Below are 25,818 nucleotides of genomic sequence, written 5' to 3' on the forward strand. Positions count from 1 at the left end.
CCATGTTTACCCTTCGTGAGCCAGCCAATTCGTGCCAAAATCGTGCCGTCACGATGCGGTTTCGTCGTTTTTGACCGTACACGTCCAACGAGATCGTTTTGAAAACGCTCCACTTTTGACAGCGTTTTCAAAACGACCCGGTTTCAGTAGTGGTCGACGGGCGTGTAAACGAAAGGGAACCGCCGAGGTGCGGTTACAAATGAAACCGTGTCCGTGTAAACAGTGCCTTAATTTGCAATTCATATTGCCGTAGCTGATGAGATTCGAAACTGAAAGCAACTGTGTGACCCTTGGCTTTCTAAAGTATCAAGTTTTCCGGGGAAACCTGGAACAGGCCGGGGGAGGGGAGGGATTGGTTTAGCTGTGGCAAAACTTCAAAAGTGGTGGAACTTATCAGGATCACGTAGAAACAACTTTTATTTTAGTGCACCAGCTTTGCATGAAACTAATATTTAAACTCAGCTACGTCATATGTAACCCTTTTTAAAATTTAAAATCGAAAGTCGCTATTTGTCCGACCGCTGGTCTAAGGGGACGTGGGATTCGAGATGTGTTAATACATTCGACAGGATTTGATCATCTCAGCTTTAATTAAATGTGGAGGGGGCGGGGGGGAACTTGATATTTGAAAGAGCTGAGGTTGTGGTTAGCAAATGCCAAATTGAGGCCGCGTCCACACTTATCCGCATGAATTTGAAAACCATCTTATTTTCTCCAGTTTGGCCGACCGTTCACATTAAAATAGCGTTTTCGGTCAAAATAGGTTTTCGGTCACCGAAAACAGAGCCTTCCGAAAGCTGTCTCTAGAGTGGAAAAGTTTGGAAACGCCGCCAGGTGGTGCAGTGTGGACGGCCGAAACACGCACGAAAATTGAAGACGACTGCCATGACCAAACTGAATCCAACATTTTTTTAAAAGCTCTTTCTTAGGTGGGTCACGCTTCCGTTGTTGCTGATAACGCAATCTCTATCGGTCACATCATCAAATTGGGCCATTTAAGTCTTAAATGGACGATCTAACTTGTGTTGCATCAAAAAATTAGAGAAACATTGTTACATATGGGTCTTAAAACCCACCCTTGATGACAACGTTACCAGTAAAAGGCTGTGAGCTTATTAACTTTGAACATTTGTCACTATTGGAGCTATGTCGAAGATTTTCGAGATTTCCATCAAAACTACTGAAATAGGTGACGGGCAACTAAACCCATAAAAAAAAAATTTCACATCTAAAGGAAGACATAACCTTAATTTGTGGTTAGAAATCAAGCTACGGCTATAAATATCGATTTGAAGACCGGGAAACAACTTGAAAAGTAACCCTTACTTTTCAAGTTGCAATCCATTGCATCCAAGCCATCCGCAGCCAAAGATGCTCGTTAACAGTTTCAGTGCTCTAATATAGCAATTTCAATAAAAATGGACTATAAATTGGGCCGCGACACAAATATAAATGGCTGTTCAAAAATCTGTAAAATCCGTGACATAGTCCATTTCATTATTGTTCAGCTCGTTACTAGTACCACATCTGAAATTTTGAGTTTTAAAATTTGTCGCTTTTTATGACCGTCACTTCTGAAATGTGTGCTGTAGCATACAAAACGTCAAGTAATCAAAGGTTTTTCAAACTATTCATAATCCAGTGCTATGGTTGTTTCCGCTGTTTGCACTTTTATTTCTTCCCAAATTGAAATGGCCAAGGAACAAGAGTGTTTATTATACGTACGAGCGCTATTTTTTACTATTATTTAAATAAATTGCTTTTCTATGTAACAAGCCATTGTACTTTCCAAGGGACACTCTTCGAAGGAAAAGCTGTGTCAGCGTTGTAAACCGCCGGGAAAGAATTATAATGACCCTACTGAACCGGTGGCGGATATTGTCATATGATGCCCTGAAGTTACTGTACCTCCAAATGTTTAAAAAAAGGTTGTAGCGTTCTATGTAAATGAAATGAGACATTATTTGATACATTTTCGAGTTTTTTAAAAATATATGAAGTCAGGCCTCTATGAAGTCATATCTGTTCGCGGACGGTGGAATGAATTAAATAGAATATAAACTGGTACGAAATAAGTAATAAAAATCGATAAATTATTGTTCTTTCCATAAACAAGAAGCTTCAGAAATATTCAAAAGCTGTCTTAAATGTTCGGAAGTGTTGGAAATCTCTCTGATTGTAAAATTCTAAGCATTGGATTTGCTCCATTTCATCTTTTATATAAGATTTACTTCCTTGATATTTTTGTTTAGTTAAATTTATTATATTTTTTCTGTCATTTGTGTTGAGAAAACCTGGAGTATAGCTGGTGTGTTCGGGGTCTGCAGAAACCCTGTGTACAGTGCCTCCTCGAGGGCCCAGCGATTGGCATTTTTGTGCTGGTTGGGGGCTTTACTGGAGTTGCGTCGCATCCGCCGGGGAGAGTAGCAAACTCTAGTCACCTCACGCCGCGGAAAGCACAAGTTAAGTACTGGTTTATTGTTTTGATAATAATAGTGAGGAATCACGAAACTGAAAAAGGCCTTTGCGAGCTACGGTAACTGCAAACTTGGACAAAACTAGTTGAAACAAACGCATTTTTCACAAATGCCTTTTCCTGCAAGCGGGTAAAAATATCAGTTAATCCCCCTTTCCTTCTACTAAATGATGTTTCTTTAAGGTTTGCGGCTCGACAGGTTTTGTTTTGAAAACGCTGCAGTATTAACAACATTAATATGGGGGAGGGGGGTTGCAAAACAGAAGTGTGTTAGCTAAATTAGTGGAAATTTGTTAGGTGTTTCAACAGTTTTGTCCAAAAGTAAAATTGTTTAATGCTATTCCAGCATAAATCTTAAACGCAATTCGTGGTAGACTATCTGGACTGGACTTACGCACAAATGATGCAAACTTAATGGAATAATGTCAAGAAGGATAATGCACATTTATATAGCGACATGATAGGGTTATTTTTTTTTTTTCCATATGTATATGTTCAAATGCGCTTTACACATACTGTAATTTACTAAACAATTGTAAAGGCCAGACCACAACACCGGGAGCTTCGTGCCCTACTTTTTGCGAATAGTATGTGGGCTCTTTAACGTCCCCTGTTATAAGACTGAAGATACAGGAGACGGGACCTACGGTTTATCGTCCTTTTCTGAGAAGACTAGAATGTCTAACCATTTGCAGATGTAATTACAAAGGCAGCACATTCTCCTCAGTTATTTTAAGACCCTGAGTGTTGGTCCGGTCTGGGGTTCGAACCCACGACTTCCCGCACAGCAGTCCGGCGCTCTACCAACTGAGCTAACCAGGCGGCGGTTTAAAAATGCTCGTAAAATTAATGCGAATAAATGTAAAGAAATGCAATAATGTACATTGTGTTTGTTTTTTTGATATTCCGACCGATGCATGGACTGAAGGGAAACGCCCTAAATAGTCAACTTTTCACCTTCTTTTTACAGCCAGAAATCGTTTTTGTACGGTCTCACGCTCTATTCTGAAAGTAGATTTCCGAATCACGAAGGACTTCACTAGAGTTGTCATGTGGCGGTCCTTTAAGTTTCAACGGCATTGCTGGTTGCCTTGGCCGTTTGTGGCACCACATATGCATTCTGTGTGGTGCCACTTGTCAAAGTGGAGATCTCCTGGATGGCACAGTGCCGGACGTTTTTATAGGACCAAGTTTTGCGGAGCGATGTTCGAGTTTTCTGCGAGGGCCCCTTTTATATAAGCACCCGTAGGTCAACTCCAAGTTCCTCCTTCAATAAGGGCCAATAGGGGCAACCTGGTTTGCGTACGAGTCAAAGATCTACTGCAAGCTCGGGATCCAAGAGACCCAGCACGTTATCAGTGAGCTTAGCTCAGCACCCTGCACCTCAGCTCCAGAGCCCTGGTGCTGCGGTGGCAGAGGGCCTGACCCAGCGTGTACGAATTATTGACCGCGGGCAAGTTTATGATAGTATAAACTTGGGGCGAAGGATTGATGTTCAATGGCCTTTGGAACTCATGAGGGAGCGAGGCGGGAGATCTTACTGGAAGGACTGGAAAGCAGTTGAAGGTGTGGAGGGGACTGTGGTTCATCGCTGGACACCATGCCACAGGGACCCTGCTAGGAGGAGCCATGTGGATCGGCCGATTGTTTTGGTTAAGATTGATGACAAGTTCGTGTGCCTATAGCTGAAGCAGGGGTCATGGACGCTGGAATAGAAGTGTGAATTTAAACCGTCTTAATAGGAAACAAGTTCAGTCAAGTGTGAGGCCGAACAGTCAGTGATCAACAGCTGATTTCTCCTTTAAATACCAACACAAGTCATGCGTGCGGGTTATGAGAATATAGGCAGTGATCATCAAGACAATTCTCCCAAGTAATGATATAAGAAAATTGTGGAGACTGGTAAAGAGAATTTGTATTTTGGATCATGGTTAATTACAGCTCAGCAGCACATTTGAATACTTCAGAACTTTCTTCTTTTGTATTCTAGCTCACTATTAGCTTCTGTTCCTTATACAATACCATACAAATTTTATTAAAACTCCCCATCGGGTCATTTCGGAGTTACTTGTCTAAAATTACAGTATATAAGGTTATAAAACAAATTACAATACGATTGTGATAAGATAAAATGAGATAAAAATTACAAAATGATCACTATAAAATGACAAAATAAAATACGATAGAAAATTACGGTAAGTTTGTTAATACTATTAAGAAGTTAAAAATTCACATCAATTCAATTCAATTCCTTCACGTCAATACAAGTCAATTTCTTTGACTTGTTACAAAACAATAGTTCTGCTCTACTTGTTATATTACAATAGTTCTCCTCTAGTTGTGTTAAAAAAGTTATGGCTTACAAAAATATTCATACTGGCTGACCAGTGAGAACGACTTTTATAGCGCCTCTGTCAGGTTAAAAATAACTTGACTTTTTTTTAATTGAGATTATTACGAAGGTCTTCACAACTTTTAAAATACTTAACAAGCAAACTATAAGAAAAATGAAGCTGGAAACTTAATACTGAGAAAACACTAATGGCAATGCAACGTGTAACGTTAAGTTAGCTGTAGAAAAATTTAAACTGTAAATATCGATTAGCATCAATTGTACATAGCTGAATAAATGTAAAGAGGTCAGCATGTTTTTAAACAGTACTAGTTGACCAAAACAAACTAGCGATTGTATATGATTTGCAACGGTCTTACTCAGTTTCTTTGCAACCAAGTCGAATCATGAGCTTTAAAATAACGTGCGAAAGCTAGAGCAAAGATGAGTCATTTGAAGAAGGGTAACGCCTAAAAATGATGTAGGGCCAGACTAAGTGAACGGCGAAAATTGCGTGTTATTTTAATCCAACCGTTTTTAGTCGCTATTTCCTTTGCCACTGGTTCAGGGTTCTGCCGAGCAAAATATTGTGAAAAGAATTATAATACCTCTTTGGTCGTTTCATCAGCCTTGCATCACGTTCAGCATAAGTATTGGCAACCTCGTTTTAAAAGCACCTTCGGTAGGCGGAGAGTGGAACTTTAAAATGCACGATTCCCCTGGAAAAACCATAATTGTAGTCTACCCCATCAAGTTAAGCCCCCGAAACATATTTTCCTTCCCTTCAAAAGTCTAACGGAATTCTGGTAGATGTGGATTTCAGGAAGAAAAGGTTTCCTTACTTGAGGAAAAAGTCTCTGAAAGTCGAACCAGAGTGCAAGTATTTTTGTGTTTTTGTCTCAAACGGATGTAAGAGTTTAACTGCAGAGTTTTCGTTTGAAGAATGAATTCAAAATTTGAAAAAAGAGACAGTAGGGTAAAGTAAAAACATGGATTTAGCTAGAGTACTATACTGAAAAGGGATAAAGGCAAATTTGGAAGCGAACTGACCACCGTACAAATTACGACAATAGTTTGAAGATGAGGATGATGATGATGATGATGTGGGTGATGATGATGATTATTATGATGATGATGATAGTGATAGGGCGTTGAGGTCTAACCTAGCGTTCTTTTGAGAAGTTTTTATTTTGCATAGTCAATTCAAATTGTTTTTTTTTTTTTACAGATGAGCATTTGGAATGTTGTGGGACATATTTTGAGAAGAGCGAGTTCACATCCAGTTTATGTATTGCAAATGTGTCCTTGGAATTGCACCAAGCCTACTTAAGCTTATAATTAATTCGATATATATAGTCCGTTCTATTTTTATCCGTAGTCATCACGACAAAAATTTTATTATTCGTTGGATCCTTGAAGATGACAGTAGGATGATATCCCACTTGATGTTGCTCGTCCATCCAGTTGTTTGTGTCCGGTCCATCGTCAAACCATCTGGAAGTCTGGCCCTCTGATGATTCTGTCATTACAACACCGTACTGCTTCAGTCCAGTTGAGTAACATATCCCTGTTATGATTTTTCGTTCTTTATACTTTTCACTGATTTTATCACAAGCCTCGGTCCATGTATCACCAGTGATCCATGTCTGTGCTTTCCCCTTATATTCCTCGGTGTCCTTTGTCATTACAACATAAAATGTTGAACCCCGGGCAGCGCATGCAGTGATCATAAAACCTTCATCATATTTCTTCTGTATCTCAGTGTTGCCAGTCAGTATAATAGTTTGAGCTGTGCCGTAATTTTCCGTGAAGAACACTCCAAATCCTAAATTCTCGTCGCATGCAAGAGAATATATACTGAATGACTTTCCATTTATCCATTTCCACTTTTCCTTGACAAACTCAAGGAAAGAGTCATAGTCCTTGCGAATTCCCCAGGTAAGGGCGGGTCTTGGACTGTACATGTTTGAAGGTGCAAAACATCCACTAAAGGTTCCATTACACAAACTTTGAGAGACCAAAATATTTGCAGAATTTTTAATATGACTGCTAATAAAATCAGTGTACTCAACTTCGTTATATCCACTGGTAATCGGAAATACGTTCCTGTTTCCTCCACTGTACACGGGTTCAGTACTTGGGCGTTGTTTCTTTCCGGTCATGAACAAAGTCAAATCTCCACCTTCGCCTAAAAAGTATAAAAAAAAAATCATCGATATGAAGAATTCAGGCCTTTTCGAATGAAGTCTCTCCTCTTGTATGCTGAAACGCACAGCATCCGTGGACGCCATAGCTTTTTTCAGAGACGCCTCGGATTCATTATTAATGATAACTAATTTAAAAGTTAAATGGCGCTTTACCGAAATGTGGTTTCTACTGAAATAATGGTTTCTATGAGGAGTTTGTTCCAAAATCTTAGAGTATTATTCAGATACCTTTTTGTTTCATTTCCTCAGAAACGATTACATTAATTTGCCCTTCTTGTTTACGTGTCGAAGTTAAGTGAGCACACGCATTTTTTGGAAGAAATGGCTTCGAAACTGTGTATTTGTGCTTATCTCCGTTCTTGTCGACTAGGGTTTTGGTTTGTCTAGACTTTTTTTGGCATTTATTTGTTTTGAGCATGTGCCTTGAGCATGTGATCAATTTAGAGATCAATTTAGAGAAGCATGTACCTCAAGATTTCTGTCAAAAGGTAATAATTTCATCTACGATTATATTGATAGGAATATATTATTTTCTGTAGTTATTTTTTCATTAATAAAAAGGTGTTCTGCAGAAAAAATCATTTTAATTTTCATTGGATGAGTAAAAAAGGTGAAGGCAAGTTCCCTTTATTTAACTTTATTTGGAGAGAATGACACATACTATTTCTATAAGGAGAAATATTAATAAAATGGACAGTAGGCTTTAAATGGGAAGTTACTACTGAATATAAAGTTCTTTTTATTCTTCACTCGCGCATAAATTCAGCAAATTCAACATACACTAGGACCTCCAAATTAAAATTAACCCCAAACCCACCTCTTCTTAAACATTACGCTATTCTCGAGCTCACCCTTCCGCAATCTGGAAACGAAACACTATTTCTTTTTGAAATAGCTGCTTGTTAAAGTTAAAAAAGCGATGTTTTTTGTATTGCTTGCTAGCAAGCAAATGAATTTTACCGTTATTTCTTAGCGGCGGATCAAGGGCAAATCCCCTCTTTAACATTTGGAAGGAAAACAAACATAATTTTGGATTGAAGTCCAAATCCATGCAAACTGTTATAGGATACTTTTATAACCTGTGGATTTTTCCTAGAACAATTAAGCTAAGGTAAATTCCATTGGAAGTATTCATTCCGGTAGAATGAAGTAGATTTAGAGATAGTTTACCTACAAACACTTGTACTAAACTGAATAATACAAATGAAATTTAGAAATTTACACACCTCTGGTATCAAGAGCTGTAGAATGCTCTGGGCATGCTGCAAGACAATGAAAACCTGAGATGTTCTTTTCACAGCAGAAATTTGCCCAGTGACCACTGTAGCAAGCATCGCTGAAGATCATTGGATAGTAAACTCCTCCAGGCACCATATCAAAAATCTCTTGAATACTGATTGTCCCATCAGCAAAGCACCAGTTTCCAGTCCCAACCTCTCCATGCCCAGTGTAGTACAACATTGCTTGATCCTCTCCACGTTTGCATGTATCGAAAAGTTTCCTGATTTTATCAAAGGCTTCGGACTTGGTTAGATAAAGATCTTTAACAGTGTTGAACAACTTAGTTCCAACTGCATCTTCCACGTTGGCCAAGTCATGAGTAACACCTGCAAGAAATGAACCACCTCTGACTCCAGGATCATCCCTGGGTTTTCTATCAGAAATATTGATGCCACTTGGAGGATCTGAAGCACCAGAGAGAAGTAACCACTTTGGCTCGGCAGTAGTTGGGTTCCAATCTGACCAGCGGTCAATTCGACCAACATTGGGTCCTTGTGCAATGGCAGAACCAGCAAAAGTGCAACCTGAACCAGTTCCAGAAAAAGTGGAAGTACTGTAGGACTGCCCCATCCTGTTAGCCTGTATGCAATTTTCCCAGAGAAAGAAAATAATATGAATTTACACTTTAACAACAAAGTGTCAAATCGCTCAAGGAATTTTGCAAGTTCTTACGTAACTAAAAAAGTTGAATTTTTAAAAAGGTTTCCTCATTTTTCTAGTTTATCTCTCTGATATTTTCTCTTTTGAAACCTAAATCTGTTTTATTTCTATATTTATTTTTATCCGTGTAATTATTATAATTATTTTGCCAAATTATTATCTTTACTTTTCCACAACTAAATAATGAAGAAATCATGATCAGGTTGAATTGTATTTTCGTTTTACTTTTAAACTTAACACAACTGTTGAACTGAAAAGTTGTCTTTATCCGTTATTCCAGCTCAATATTTTCAGTTAGAAACAAAAAATTCTGCAGGTTTCTTATCATTTTTTGTGGCCACATAATCCCTTATGGAAATCTGGACATTGATATATGCATGGTTTTGGACCAGACAAAGTGTGGTTACAGTAAACCTTAAACAGAATATTTTTTTTAAAAAAAAAAAACATTTAAACAAATTAATGTTTTATATTTTATTTTAAAAAACGTCCGAACGCAAAAAAAGTCTGCTAAGTGTGATAAGCCAATTAAAATGTGTCAACAGCAGAGTTCCACGTGACGTTTTTCGCGGCGATCGCATTCGCGGACTTACTTTGCTTCTATTGATTACAATTTCATCTCACGATTCATCACTCTACAATCAAAGCTTTTGTCGGTCAGAAATATTCACTTAACACGATCTTTCACGAAAAGGTTCGATCCTTTAGCCCGGGCTCTATTAGACAACGACGCCCGACGCGACTTTATACGCTCGTCGTGACGAAGTTGATCGTCTGGAAAAATCGCGAGCGAATTTCGACCAGGTAGTCCTGTTAAGGCAAACTAGACAGGGACAATGTGATAAAAAACATATACAATGGTGCAATTTTTATACAGCGTCTTGGGGATTTTTTTCTTCGAGAAAAAAAAAATATTTACACACGCATGTAATTATCATCAACTTGGCAGAATATCTTGAGGAATACGTACTTATAGATAGTAATTCTCTAATACACTGATACAATGATACACTTAATGAATCCAACGGGCAAACTATTCTCGGTAGGTAAAAGTGTTTAGTGACAGTTTTCTCGTCAAGACATGATGTTAAGATTTTTCAGGTAAGCTTTTGGATTTAGTTTCAGGGTTTCTTCAGGTTCAACTCACTGCGGCTTTACTATGCTTAAATTTTGTTCAGTTTTTCACCGGGACTTGATGTGAAACAGAATGGAAAGAGCAAATGGGAAATGGCCTGTGTTTTTGTTGTTGAAAAGATACAGTGCCATAAGCTTCCAGGAAACTTCTTTAAGCGATAGACCACACTTTCTAGGGCTTTACTGGCGTAATAAAACCACGCGGGATGTTGGGAGAACACGAGAAAAGCTTGTAAATCGCGAGCCGTCAGGCGAGTGGTTTACAAGCTTTTCGAGTGTTCTCCCAACGTCCCAAGTGGTTTTATTACGCCAGTAAAGCCCTAGAAAGTGTGGTTTATTGCTTTTATGAAATAACTATAGAAAACGTTCTTCAAAGAAATAGGAATCTGTTTTATTTTTCGTGATCAAATGTCTTATTCTCAACAAGTTTATCGGATGACGCGGTAAACCAATCACAGCGGCCGAAAGAATAAAACACAGGTTCAGTTCCACACACAAAATCCACAAATCGACGCGACAAAAACGTTTAAAAGTTCTCTTAAAGCTATGAAAGTCATAAGAAAGGAAAGGAAAAAGGCAAACTGTCACGGAATAAAATGTATTCAACGATTTAAAAGTTCTTTAACGTGGAAATCTAGCAAATTATGGCCAGAGTCATTCATCGCGAAAGTAAAAGCGGGTAGAAGACTGCACGAAAACTTTGCAAGTTTACAAACTTCACAGACTGACGAAGGTATTGAGAATAAAGGTTAGGGAAAGTTCATTTATTATAACAAGGGGGGGGGGGGATGAAGATATTGAGGGGGGGCGGGCTCCGAAAATTTTTAGACACCCGAAGGGGGGGCTCTGAAAAAATTGTTGGGCTAGGAGGGGGGCTCCGAAAATTTGTATACTTCAAAACCAACACATGACATCAACAAACAGATCGGATGGTTTTCAACTCAACAGTAAAATGACCTGTGCAACTCAGCTATATCACATGGTTTACAGATATAATAAATGTAGTCTTAGTAATTATTACACTCTTGTAAATCCCAAAAATGCTTTAGAAAATTTCAACAATTATAAATGCCCAACGTTTTTATAATAAAATCACATTGCTTCAACAAGATTTCAAAATCTGCTAACGGGAACTATAAAAACGATTACTCCGTAACAAGAAATTTTACTGTTTGTTTCTCACTGGATGTCAGATCAATTGTACAAACTTACTACTTTGCAGCTTTAATAAATCTATCAATCAAGTATTGGTAGTTCTCAGTTCTCAGTGACCCCTTGATGGAAGATTCGGTACTCTGCGACAATAAATCAATAAATACTCAAGAACTCAACAGGGATCGCATCACAACTGGATCTCAAGTCCGTCATAGTATAAACCACTGAAGACAATAACGGTAAACGTATTTGATACAGTCTAGCGATCTTTTATCAGCGGAGCAAAGGAATTGAAGGAGGAGGGGGGGGGGGGCTCTGAAATTTTTTCGACTACCAAAGGGGGGGGCTCCTAAAATATTGAACCACTAGCGAGGGGGGCTGCTAAAATTTCAAGCTTCGAGTTTCAATATCTTCATCACCCCCCCCCCCCCCTTGTTATAGTAAATGAACTTTCCCTTAGTTCCACAAACAGTGCTTTAGAAATTTGTTATGAATTTATTTATTCCGTATTTTTTCGTTTTCGCCGAATAACAGACTTTGGGGAAAGCACTAAAAGCACGTAAAACTGAAAATATAATTCAAGCGCGTACTAGCGCGTACAGGAACTCAGCGTAAGGTTCTGCCATCAAAATAATTCAAGTTCATCGCGACCAATTTGATCAGTTTTAATTCCTTTCAAATAAAGTTTCCGAGTTTATGTTGAATGGAACCATATCCATGTTTTTAATATTTTTCCAGTCCAATGAAAGCGGACCTGTTTATTGTGTTCCTTATTGTGTATGTTTGTATCTGCGTTTTCGTTTTTTCTCTAGTTCCTTCGTGGTGGGCGGGAAAACTCAATTTTGTGATCCACCCTCAGTAAATTTTCATGATCATTTACGAGAATCATATATCCTCCGTTTTAAACATCAGATAGACCAAAAGAATACATTAAACTAAGTTTAATTCTTCGTCCTTATGCGTATTCTAGCGTAGTGCGGCCATGTCGAGACAGAAGCGGGACTTTACCGGTACAATAGTACATAGGTTTTTGACCAATCAGAGCGTGCGTAGTATCGAGTTATTTTATAAATATTCATAGAACTTCTGGCACTTATTATAACAGAGAACTGAAGCACTTGTTGTTTTCTGGGGATAATTATGATGTACATGTAAAGTTCGGATACAATTTTAAATATGGCGCTTTTGTAAACCACTTCTCGTAGAGATCTTTCCCATGTACAACCCTTAGTAACTGTAAGAGAACTGTAGAGGACAAACAAAGGAAATGCTCCTGATGGGGTCAAACAAAGTGGTGGTAAATCTTTCAACTGCTTCGTACTTATTTTTGTTTTGTTTTGTTTGTTTTTTTACTACAAATTGTCATAGTTAGTTCAGTGATGTGTAATGGCTCTGGGGACGACTACGTATTAGCGCATTGTATAGTGGTACAAGTATTCTCATAGAAATATTCTCATAGATAAATGGTGTGGCTTTTCATTTTTTTTAACATTCTCTTTGAACTTTTTACCTTGTTAAAGATAAGAGTTCCGATTTCTTTTGGCTTCTTTTGTTTTAACATCCATCTGTTATTAGTTGATTGAAACTTGTGTAAGACCTTTTGAACGATTAATCCCCGTTGTTTTATGGTAGCGATACGTACTCAGACAAATTTGGTTCAATATTTTGATAACCAATTCATTTGCCAGAATGATATTATTTTGTAATGACCGTTGCGGTTTACGGTAAGACAATGTGCTTGAGCACTTTGTTGACAAGGTGTTGATGGAATCTCCTATTATCTCTCCGAACTTCATTCATAGTTACTAAGAGAAGTACGATTGAAACTATTATAAAAAATTATAGCACTACCTTTTCAATGTTGATATTTTTCTTTGCAATTAGACTTCTTGCTACACAATGCAACAGGATACGTCAACTTATAAACTGATCAGTGACGTATCATATGGTTATTGTATTACCGTATTTATTCGATTAAGCGCCCAACCTCGAATAAGCGCCCACCTCGAATAAGCGCCCACCCTGAAGGTAGGAAAAGTAAATAAGCGCCCACCCACCCCCCCCCCCCCACCCCTGAAGTGCACAAAAGGAGTACTGATTATTATTGAAGTTGAGAGTGAAATTGACTACGTACTACTAATAGACGACCCCTGTCCCAAAGACCGAGTTTGTTTAGTTTTTTACTGAAACTTTCAATGAACAGTTAAAATTCAGCTTTGTTACATCTTCACGTTTAGTTATTATACATTGGAACCAGTAGTGCGATCGGTAGAAGACATTTAAAGAAGATTGTTTTAAGCCGATCTGTTTTTCTTTTCTAAATTTTCGGTGACATCTGTTCACCTTCATCAGAGTTAGTGAAAGTTTGTTGGAGCTCGCGCTACCAATCCATGCGTTAGTGCGACATTTTAATTTTGAATTAACGGCACATAAGCGCGAGGAAAAGCTTTGCGTTCGTTGATAGCATCGCTGTCCAAAGTGGAGTGCCACGACTCCAAGAAAAGCCTCTTGCTGTAATTGACTACACCACGCTCGAGGATCTGGGCGTCCTTAGGATGGATGTTATGTTCCGTTGACTCAGCATGCTGTTTAATTGCTGATTCGCTATTGCTCGCGCGGCCTGGATCATGTTCGGCTCCGCGCGAGGACCATGAGCGCTTGCTTTCCCCGATGTACGTAAAAGAGCAGTCGTGGCACTTCACTTTGTAAACAATTCCTGCCATTCGGTTAATCGCTGGTCTATCCTTCGGCTTTCTGAATACGTGACCTAATGTTCTTACAGGCTTGAATGCCGTACGAACGCGGAATTTCTTGAGTACACGGCCCACTCGATCCGATGCACCCCTTACGTACGGCAGGACTGCAAGTCCTAATGGTCTTTCTTGCGTTGGCCTCTCCTTTGTTCTGTCCCTGACGCATTTCTTAAACAGGACGTCCGGGTACCCATTTGCTCTCAGATCAGGCAGGACTCGATCTTGTTCATTGGTTCTCAGTTCGGGGCGCGACGGTAGCAAGTTGGCCCTGTGCAGGAGTGTTTTGACCACGGCCTCTTTGTGCTGCATTGGGTTGTGAGAGGCGAAATCGAGATACTTGTTCGTGTGAGTTTCTGAAGACTTCGATTTCTATAGAGCCATCGCTCAACGCTGTGATTTGCGTGTCCAAGAAGGAAATACGCCGACCCTTGTCCGTTTGCTTTGCGCGCTCTATTGTAAACTGGATGTTGCTGTCAATAGAGTTAAGATGTTGGTGGAATACTTGCACGTCTGTTTTCTTTAAACATACGTTCGAGTCATCTACATACCTCCGCCACCAGCTAGGTGTTGCTGGGGAGGTGGACAGGGCTCGTTCTTCGATGTTGTTCATAACAAGGTCCGCAATCACTGCGCTGACCGGTGACCCCATAGCGCAACCAAACAGTTGATGGTAATGCATTTCCGCATAAGTGAAATAACTGTTGTTCAGCACGATCTCCAACAGGTCAATGACTTGTTCCACGGTGAGGTTGGTTGTTTCTTTCCACTCATCGGACTGCTCGAGGTTTGTTTTCACAACTTCGATCGCCAACTTAACCGGGATGGAGGTGAAAAGAGATACGACGTCAAAGGATACAAGTTCCTCATCGTCAGCAACTCCTGATATTATTATACATTGTTTTCTTGCAAAATAAATGTACTACTTGCTAAAAATGGAGAGAATTTAATAAGCGCCCACCTCGAATAAGCGCCCACCCTCAAGGTCCAAAAATTTAATAAGCGCCCAGGGCGCTTAATCGAATAAATACGGTATAAGTGATTCAGCCCATTTCGCTGGTAAAACTATTACAAAAGAACTTAAACACGCCCAAATTGTAAAGATAACTTAGTATTGTATTCCTGTTTCCCGTAGGTACGTAGTGCAAAATGTGTTGACCTGCTTGTATTGATACTTTTTTGGTGTTCAACACTTTTATGAAGTTCCTCTTGTGACATTTTTTTTACTCATTTGTTTGGAATTTCATTCTCCAAATTTGTCAAAATCCAAATTCAGCGAAAAATTTGGAAACTTCGACTCCATTGTTTCAGTCTGAATGTTTCGGTACTCGTCAGCAAACATCGCGCAATTGGCGACCGCGCTCAAGTTTAGTTTTGGCGGGAAAATGTTTCTCATTTTACGACCGGTAAACACCAGCTAAATTTAAATTACGAGGTTCTGTTTTATTGGTAAAACCTCTTTTCAGTTCATCGTACGGTAACACTACTTTACTTCAAAGTGACCATGATATCGTGGCATATTAGGTCAGTGACTTGATATCGTAGGATATCAGGACAGTAGATCGCGCTTCTGATTGGCTACTTGCAAATTTGGGTACGGTAATAATTGATAGTGGAAGTTTTGACAATATCAGTTAACATTTACCGCATTCACAAAATTCTCTAAAACTTTGAATAATAACAAGGACAGATAATCTTAATGAACTTTATTTATATATCTTTCAGTATTTGAAACTCTGTTCAAATTATACTCGGGATTTAATAATAAAATAAAACAAACACTGAATGGCACATGATATCCTGTCTTGTTGAAAAAAGATTATTTTTACGACTTCTTTTCTTCTTACATGAACAAAAAATTTTAAACAAGCACGTCTAAATCGCCCTCGAATAAAGGAATGCAAATACTTTCCTATATGACAATTTTCTTCATGGAAGAAATTGCACTGAGCCGAGTTAAACTACATGCTTGGCGCTGTTCTTAGCAGAACGAACGACAAATGGAATTAAAATACTGGAAGGGAAAGTGTCCTCCATTGTGAATAACGAAAACGCGTTAGAAAACTCACTGTTTCTTTCCGCTAGACCTTTTAGAACATCAGAATATTACGCAACCGTACATCACATTGCTTTCGGAATGATTACAAACCGAGCAAAACTTATTTTTAATCGGGCGTGGCCGATTTAAGGTTTACCCTTTGGTCGTCCTAGAGCGTAGTCTCCTGGCGCGGCCAAAAAGACGGGGATAGCTCGGGGTTGCTACAAAACCGCTACGGGTGACGCATACCGCAATGGTTTTCATTTTGTTTAGATAATATGTTTTTTTTTAGTTTTGACAGGAAATCGTTGCAGGCACACTTGGTCGACTTTTGGGTTAATGTGTAATCAGGTTTTGTTTTTTTGCTTCGGCGGAAGGACAGAGAGAAAAAAGATGACGGTGCAAAGTACAGTATGGGGCCCAGTTCTCGGCCACTTTTGACGTAAACTTGTATTTCTTACCTCAGAAGAACCGCAGGAACTTGAAATTTCTCGCAGAGCTAGCTACATTATTCAGCTTTTTGGTGTAAAGCTATCGACCGGTCAAAAATTAATTTGCCCGAGCAATAATAAAAATAAAAGCTCCATTTGTGGGCCCAGTTCTCGGCCACCTTGGCCCAGTTCTCGGCCACTTTTGACGTAAACTTGTATTTCTTACCTCAGAAGAACCGCAGGAACTTGAAATTTCTCCCAGAGCTAGCTACATTATTCAGCTTTTTGGTGTAAAGCTATCGACCGGTCAAAAATTAATTTGCCCGAGCAATAATAAAAATAAAAGCTCCATTTGTGGGCCCAGTTCTCGGCCACCTTGGCCCAGTTCTCGGCCACTTTTGACGTAAACTTGTATTTCTTACCTCAGAAGAACCGCAGGAACTTGAAATTTCTCCCAGAGCTAGCTACATTATTCAGCTTTTTGGTGTAAAGCTATCGACCGGTCAAAAATTAATTTGCCCGAGCAATAATAAAAATAAAAGCTCCATTTGTGGGCCCAGTTCTCGGCCACCTTGGCCCAGCTCTCGGCCACTTTTGACGTAAACTTGTATTTCTTACCTCAGAAGAACCGCAGGAACTTGAAATTTCTCCCAGAGCTAGCTACATTATTCAGCTTTTTGGTGTAAAGCTATCGACCGGTCAAAAATTAATTTGCCCGAGCAATAATAAAAATAAAAGCTCCATTTGTGGGCCCAGTTCTCGGCCACCTTGGCCCAGTTCTCAGCCACTAAAAAGCTTGTGCGTAATTATCTGTAAAAAAAATGCTCAATTAATTTTCACAGTCATAAAATCACTCTGTAAACCTATTTATACTATATCGATCCCAAATTATTTTTATGATGCTTTGTTTTACTTTAGAAAAGAAGGATTTTAACGCGCCTAGTTGCCTATGTGCAGGTTCTGGCAAAACCGCATTGTGTGACCCGTGCATTTAGATGGTTTATTTTGCAGTGAAAAGGTCTTGAAATATTTAGGTGTTGTAGAAATAATAGACAAGACAAGAGTCAGCTCAAAACTTAGAGATAAGATTGAACTTTATTTTTAAAACATTTATTTCTTTCATTCTGGCAGCAGCAGATGAAATTATATTAAAAACCAAGCGCTAAGCTGTGATAGCGAGCAGGGTGGCCGAGAACTGGCAAATACGCAAACGTCGCAAGAAAAAATTTCGAAGTAAATTAAGACCAAAAAATACAACGGTTCAACGAAAAGTTAACTAAAGCAGAAAGCTGAATTATTCTACGTTTCACATGCCAAAAATTAGCTCGTATGGTGGGGGCTTTTGGATAAAATACGAATTTAACTACATCCATGAATTTGGAGCCGTAAACAAACAACTACCTCCGCGTAAACTCGACGTGTGAGCTTTCTATATCGAATTGAACGATCAAACTCAAGATACTTAAAGCACATGAATCAGTCTATCGTTTGAAGGAAATACCTTTTCTTTTTGATTCAACTGGAGTGTGAAAAGACGCGTTAAACACAAAGTGGCCGAGAACTGGACCCGGCCGAGAACTGGGCCGATATATTCACCATTGTGAAATTGCATTTACTTTGACAAGTTAAAGTTATTTTTGTAAATGAAAAAGGTAACGTCATTGATGTCACGCAGTGTTTTTTTTTAGCAAACTAGATGGTTTGCTGGTTTCTGACTATGAATGGGGGTGTGATCTTGCGGTATATTTTTTGAGCCTGACTCCGCCGTAAAACTTTTTTTTTATTTAGGAAGAACTGTGTCGATTTTCATTTCGAACAATTGGTCGTCAAGTCGTTTGTCACAAAGAGTAGAATGTTTGTACAGCATGTTTTGGAATTATTTTAGATTTGGTTAGTAAGACGCTTCTGAAGACCTGAGCAAAACATTGGGAATGTACAGTATTAATAGGAACTTGAATGGAATTTTTCACAAGTTGGATAAAGGTATCAACTGAAAAAAATGGAATTCAAAATGAGAACTTGGATTTTGTTGTAATTAAATTTTATCGCGGATTGGATGCATAATATCACGGCTTTGAAAGTCTTCAAATAATTAGAAAGGTTCCTTTCTTCCTTTTGATCTTATTGTTATTTTCATGTATTGATTATTCGAAAGTGGTTTTCGTTGATACGAAAAAAAAAACGGGTTTTCACTGAATTGCTTGAAGTATTTTTAGACGTGATAATATTGGCTTAATCAAATTACATTGTGCACGAAATATTTGTTATTCTTTTGTCTTGAAACTTTGAGGAAATTGAAATTTTTGTTTGACAGTAGTGTATGAAAGGCATTTTATAGAACTGAATAAAAAATAAGAAACATTGATAAAGGTTATTTCAAAGATTTATTTTGCCTGATTTTGAAGGGTTTCAGGAGTTTTAAAGAGTGCTGGTAAACGGCTGTATGTTGTTTGTGATTACGGATCTTATTTAGTTTCGAACGCTCTAATTTTTGAAAGGTTAAAACAGGTTAAAACCGGGCGGTTTCATGAGTTTTTTGGGTAGAAAGGTACGGTGGTGGTCAAAAAAAAATGTTTAGAAAGGAATGACTGTAGTAGCACGTAAGTCGGAGGTTTGCGTGAGTCACGGGGTATAGTATGCGTGAGCTGGATTTCCGGCGTCATAACGGCATGTTTTGTTTACTGAAAGATACACTCGACGTTTAGTTAGCTTAGTCGGCTTGGGAAACTATTTTAAAAATGAATGTTGTAATAGTTAATAAATAGTAATCTAGAATTAACCCACTCTCGATTGGAGTCTGTTCTGGATTCGCGCTACCTTTTCGCCGCGAAGGAATTTTGTAAAATTTCGCTAGTGGAAAGAGGTACTGTAAGAACAGTATCAATAACTCAAAAGGAGGAACTTCTTTGTAGCTCTGAATTAAGACGTATGATAAAATTTTAGAATAAGAAACTTTCGATATATGGTTTTCATATTGTTTTTGTCAATTTCCTTTTGTGGCAGATTTTTTGAGAATCAGCTTTTCTTTCGTGTGATGACAGACACAGGACAGAACGAGAGGTGGATGAGAAAGATGCCGAAGATGAATAGGCACCGAAAAACGACAAGAACCGTCAAGGACTTATCTTTAGAGGGCGGGGAGTTTTGGCATACTGTATTTCGAGGACTGGACTGGACTAGTAAAACGCGGACTAGTAAAACGCGGACTTGTAAAACGCGGACTAGTATAACGCGGACTAGTAAAACGCGGACTTGTAAAAGGCGGACTAGTAAAACGCGGACTAGTAAAACGCGGACTTGTAAAACGAGGACTAGTAAAACGCGGACTTGTAAAACGCGGACTTGTAAAACGAGGGCTTGTTAAGCACGGACTTGTAGAACGCGGACACTAAACGGAAACTAAACGGTTTAGCGAGCGAAACAATTTGTGTTTGAAGCTCTTGTGTGTTTCTTCGACGGCATATTTCTAGCTTTTTTGAGCACTCTATGGTCTGTTTTAGCGTGGAGATGTTTTTGCAGTATAGCACATGTTCGTTCTGCAAACCCCTACTAAAACAACGGGATTGATGCTATGAGTTGTGTGCATATGTTTCTTTCTTTCCACTACTTGACGTCTGTTGAGTGCAGTCGTTTGTATTGCTCGCACGAGGTAGAACGGGGCCCGTCCAGAAATCAACAGTCAATCGTAAATAAAGGTGACGGGCCTACACGACTCCTACGTTCGTGACATTGGAATATTTGCCGTTAAATGTTTAAGTTCGGTCTTTCGACCTTATTTGCTTCTGACTTCTTTCTGAGGGTACTGTTTTAATTTGGGGGCAGTATGTGGTAAATAAAGGTGACGGGCCTACACGACTCCTACGTTCGTGACATTAGAACATTTGCCGTTATATGTTCAAATTCGGTCTTTCGACCTTATTTGCTTCTGACTTCTTTCTGAGGTTACTGTTTTTTTGAGACATTATGTATTGAAGAGAGCCGTAAGATGATTGTGGCCAAGGAATTCGAAGTGTCTAGAGGCGTTTTACAAGTCCGCGTTTTACTAGTCCAGTCCAGTCTACAAGTTAAAGAAACATCAAGACCACCCCACTGTGAATTGCCATAGCACAGACAAAATTATAGTCAATATCTTATGTGTTTTTAAGAGAATTACATAAGAACCAAGGCATGTCTTGTCTTGCCTTACATTGACATGCAATAATTTGGAAATACTAAGCTCGTAACAGTTTAAGACAGAATCCATCAGGAATTTGAGTAACATTAATTTTAGTTACGCAAAAATTGAGCACCAGAATAATTTAAATCCTTGTGTTCTTTCATACCTTGTTAAAGGCTTGACATGTGATAACACCAACATAACACCAACAACAGTTCTTTATCAGTGGGGATTGAAGAAAAAAATGGAAACATCATCACACAGTTGACCCCCATGCAAAAACACTCCAGGATGTCACGGGACTGTTTGGTGTCCGTCTGCCAATTTCTAACTTCAAATTCCAATGTTAAATTCACATTAAATTTTCAATATTTCTTAGTTGTCTAAATTTTACTAATTCTTTTAAAAAAACTATCACCTGCCAAACATCCCCAAAAATCACTCAAAAAATTACAAAATACCGCAATACATAGATACATGGGATGAGTGAAGTTTCCTTGTATTCCTTGAAACACCAACAAGATATTTCCGTTTAAGGTGGCTGATAATGGGTTTCAGTATTTCCCAGTCCTTATACTTTGGTTCAGTACTAAAAGCCTTCATCAATTGCTATTACAGTAATGGTATGAAACAAATGTTCAATCATTCATCAACAAGTTGTGATCATTTTCTTGACAATAGTAGTTCCCCGGTAAACAGTTGTAGTACTGTCCCATCAAAGTGCAATGCCTGGAAAATACCGAAAAGCACACGACCGTCAGGTGAAACCGCACCTTACAGTATTACCAATACACTGCACTTTGCTAAGTCAAACTTTACATTGTCTAGTCGTCTACTTCAATCGTTTATTTGTATTGTGTGAGATACATTTATAAATTGAAACCATCATGTCATTAAGTAATAATGCAATCTCGACAACGTTCTAGATATTATATTATGCACACTAATACAGCTCATGCAAGCCCTGTGACTTACACAAACACAGTCGGACTGAGTGCTACTTAAGTAACTGCTTCGTGGTTTCTGCTGTACTGAACCCCGCCTTTCAAGGCAAAGCGCCCGATTTTAAGCTTCTCAAGCTTCTCAATGTTCTTGTTTTCCTTTGTTTTATACTGGAGATAAGTACTAACATAAGTTTGGTTCATTTTTTGATGTCCAATTTATTCACGACAGGCATGATATCATTTCCTAATGACCGTTGCGGTTATGCCAAGTAACAATGAGCTTGATACAATATTGGTTCGGCGAAAATAAACTGTTCTGTTCGAGTTCCTCTTTATATTAGGTGGATGCCTGATTATAACACAGGAGCATTTGGGCAGAAAAGACGGCTGAAACTTCAGACAAATAGCTCGTTTACAAAAGCAGACCTCAAGGACCTCTAGAGCAAAATAGGCCGAGAGAAGCCTTCCCCTGAGAATATTTCACATTTTAGTAGATTTGCTAATCAATTGAGGAATGATGGAATCGAAGTTTATTTACTTTAAGTATATATGGTTTAAGTAAAGTTTATTAGTTGTCTTATACGTTATGGAAACAAAGATGGTATCAGAAAACAGGAAGACATAACAGAGCCATTGTTTAATGTGGGTATGTTAATATCATCTGATCTTTGCTTATCTGATAGTTAAAACTCGCCTTTGAACAAAGAGCTGTAAATGTGGGCAAACACCAAGCACCGTTTTTCGAAAAAAGCCAAAACTTTCGATATATCATCCACGATATGCATTTGGCAAACTTAGGTTAAATGATGAGTGTGTTTTAAATTAATGCTCCTAGATTTTTTTTCAAAGACCAGTTTCTTTGTTGCCCCCCTTTAAAATTTACAGTAATATATCTTAAACATTGCAAAGGTAAGCTCGCTGTACAACAAACGTAACATAGACTCTATAACCAGGAAGACAAAGCTAGACTTATTTTAGTCAAGGACGCAACTTACCATGCAGTTGAAACTATCAAAAACTAAAAGCACACACAAACGGTTAAAGCGATTCCTTCTGCAAAACCGCCCTTTAGAATACCAGGACTTGACTGACATGACACAACCGTATATCACATTGCTTTAGAAATGATCACAAAGCGAGTACAATTATATTCTTTCGTTGTTTTATTCTGGCGATAGGTACTTAGACAAGTCTGGTTCAATATTTCGATGGTCTTCATTCATTTGCAAGGTTGATATTATTTCCTAATGTCCTGTTTTTAATTACCTTTGCGGTTACGTTAACAGTGAGCTTGAGTACTTTGTTGACAAAGTTTTGATGTAGTGTCGAAGCTGATATTGATTCAGCGGAAAATGAACTGTCCTGTTTGAGTTCCTCTTTATATTAGGTGGATACCTAGTTATGAACACAGGAGCATTTGGCGAGGGACTTATCTGTTGCTTTGTTTTAAGTCCTTGGTAAGTTTGAAAATGATTATATCCTTTATTTCTCTGAAGTAGCCCTGTAACAACTCAGTGCCAAAGGGTTCTTGCTAAACGCTTTTGTTGTATTGTTTATACGCATCTACGTTCGCTTATATTCCTCATCTACTGTCGCGGTGTTCTATTTATTGCTTTGAAGTAAGAAACTTTACAAACTTGTAAAATGAGAGTGAAAAGTTGTAAAAATCTGTCTTTAATAAGGGTAGTTTTAAGTTTATTTTTAAAACTTGACACCGAGTTACTGTTTCCAGAATGAAATGGCAGCGTGTTCCATATGTAAGGCCGCGTGTTTGTGCTTAATGTGATACTTAGCGGTTTCATTAGAAAAATGAAAAATAACAGGTAAAACATAGCATAACAATGGTTACTTTTAAATCAAAAAGCTAAGTTACTCGCTATATATAAAAATTTAATGTTCAGTGATCGTTATAAGTTTGCCGGAATATACTGATACAGATGATTTTGACAAATTACAAATGTAAGCAAACACTAACAGTGTGCCGGACAACAATTAAGAAGTGACAGTGGAACTTTTTTTTATGAAAACAAACATTTTCTCAAGAGCTAAAACTTCATGCTCCTAGTTGCGTACTGCACTCAGACTGATGAATGAATTTACTCTCTAATATTATATCCCTACCTTCAAAATTGATCTCTCTCCTTACAACGAGCCTTGACGCTAAATTCACTCACTCTCAGTGATGCCAAATGAAACAGGATATGTCAATTTATAAACTGGTGACGTACGGCTATTGTATCATAAGTGATGATTTAGCACATTGCTGTGGTTACTCTCACAAAAGAGCTTGAACACGCCTAAATTTTGAGTGTTGTGTTCCTGTTTCGCTTTTTAGAACAAGAGATTTTAAAAATCATCTCAAAAGACAACTGAAGACTTAAGGCAAATTTGCAATAATTAAAGAAACCCAGACACAAAAAAAATCAACGTTTTGTATTTTAACTTAACACACCGGGAACGCCACCTATACAAAGTGTACACTAATGTAATGAAATCCAGAACTTATAAATTGATACTAAGAGCTACGAAGATATTAGGTACCAAGTTTGGTCCAATATTTTGATGACTAATTCATTTGCAAGCATGAGATTATACTTAATGTCTTGTTTTGAAATTACTGTTGCGGTTATGTTAACAATGAGCTTGAACACTTTGTTGACAAAGTTTTGAAGGAATCTCCTAGCCGATATTGGTCCGTGTGTTACCGAACTTCATTCATAGTTAGAAAAGTATGATTGAAACTATTATCTAAAATTACAGCGACTACCTTTTTAATGTTGATACTTTTCTTTGCAATGAGATTTCTTGCTACACACACTCTCAATGATGCGAAATGAAACAGGATATGTCAATTTATAAACTGATCAGTGACGTATCTATATGGCTATTTTATTATAAGTGATTGTTAAGCACATTTCTGCGGTTAAACTATCACAAAAGAACTTAAACACGCCCAAATTGTAAGGATAACTTAGTATTGTATTCCTGTTTCCCGAGTGAAAACAAGAGATTTTAAAAATCATTTCAAAACATTTGTACTAACTAAATAAACCCAGAAAAAAACGTTTTTTATTTTAACTTAATACACCGAGAACGCAAACTATTAACAGATCCAGAACTCATTAACGGTAAAAGTTATGACAATATCAGTTAACATTTACCGCATTCACAAAATTCCCTGAAAAATTGAATAATAATAAGAACAGATAATCTTTATGAACTTCATAAATATATCTTTCAGTATTTGATACTCAGTTTAAATTAAACGCGGGATTTAATAATAAAATAAAACAAACACTGAATGTTACGACTTCTTTTCTTCTTACATGAACAGACATTTTTAAACAAGCACGTCTAAATCACCCTCGAATAAAGGTATGCAAATACTTTTCTATATGACAATTATTTTTATTTTTTTAAAAATTGCACTGAGCCGAGGTAAAGCTACAAGCCTGGCACTGTTCTTAGCAGAACGAGCAACAATTGGAAATGAATTACTTGAAGGGAAACTGTCCTCCATACGAAAACACATTAGAAAACACACTGTTTCTTTCCGCTAAACCTTTTAGAACATCCGGATATTACGCAACCGTACATCACATGGCTTTCGAAATGATTACAAACCGAGCAAAAATTATTTTCTTTCGTTGTTTTATACTGGCGAAAAGTACTTAGACAAGTTTGGTTCAACATTTTGATGGACCAATTCATTCGCAGGCATGATATTACTGCCTATGACCGTTGCGGTTATGTTAACAATGAGCTTGAGCACTTTGTTGACAAAATATTGGTCCAGAGGAAATAAACTGACATGTTCGAGTTCCTTTTCACAAAAGCTGGATACCTGGTTATAACACAGGAACATTTGGGCCGAGAAGACAGCTGAAACTTCAGACAAATGGCTCGTTTATAAAAGCAGACATCTAACGCAGTATAAGCCGAGAGAAGCCTTCCCCTGAGAAAATTTCACATCTTAGTAGATTTCTCAATAAACTGTATAAAATGATGGAAATGAAGATTTATGGAATATTGGCTGTTTACTTAAAGTATATATGGTACAGTTTTTTATTGTTCAGCGGAACATTAACTGTCTTTTTTGAGTTCCTCTTTATATTAGGTGGATACCTGGTTATGAACACAGAAGCATTTGGCGAGGGACTTATCTGTTGCTTAGTTTTAAGTCCTTGGTAAGAAAATGATTATATCCTTTATTTCTCTGAAGTAGCCCTATAACAACTCAGTGCCAAAGGGTTC

General features: G+C 38.1%; 3 protein-coding genes across 6 annotated transcripts in view; 1 reads left to right on the forward strand and 2 right to left on the reverse strand.

Moving 5' to 3' along the window:
* LOC144635449 (uncharacterized) overlaps window positions 1–8,866 on the reverse strand; it is a 42,053-nt gene extending 33,187 nt beyond the window's left edge. The window contains exons 1-2 of the mRNA XM_078494557.1: window positions 8,242–8,866; window positions 4,377–6,996 (exon numbers count right to left, since the gene is read on the reverse strand). Of these exons, the coding sequence (XP_078350683.1) occupies window positions 6,131–6,996; window positions 8,242–8,866 (1,491 nt within the window). The 3' untranslated portion in view covers window positions 4,377–6,130. The remainder of the gene's footprint in view (window positions 1–4,376; window positions 6,997–8,241) is intronic.
* The window catches only part of LOC144634536 (pecanex-like protein 1), a 110,752-nt gene that overhangs the window by 77,282 nt on the left and 7,652 nt on the right, over window positions 1–25,818 (forward strand). The window lies entirely within an intron of this gene.
* The window catches only part of LOC144634582 (uncharacterized), a 121,728-nt gene that overhangs the window by 32,684 nt on the left and 63,226 nt on the right, over window positions 1–25,818 (reverse strand). The window lies entirely within an intron of this gene.

The sequence above is a fragment of the Oculina patagonica genome, chromosome 13 (genome assembly GCF_052425735.1).
Source record: "Oculina patagonica isolate OP01 chromosome 13, crgOcupat, whole genome shotgun sequence".
In the NCBI taxonomy this organism is placed as follows: Eukaryota; Metazoa; Cnidaria; class Anthozoa; order Scleractinia; family Oculinidae; genus Oculina; species Oculina patagonica.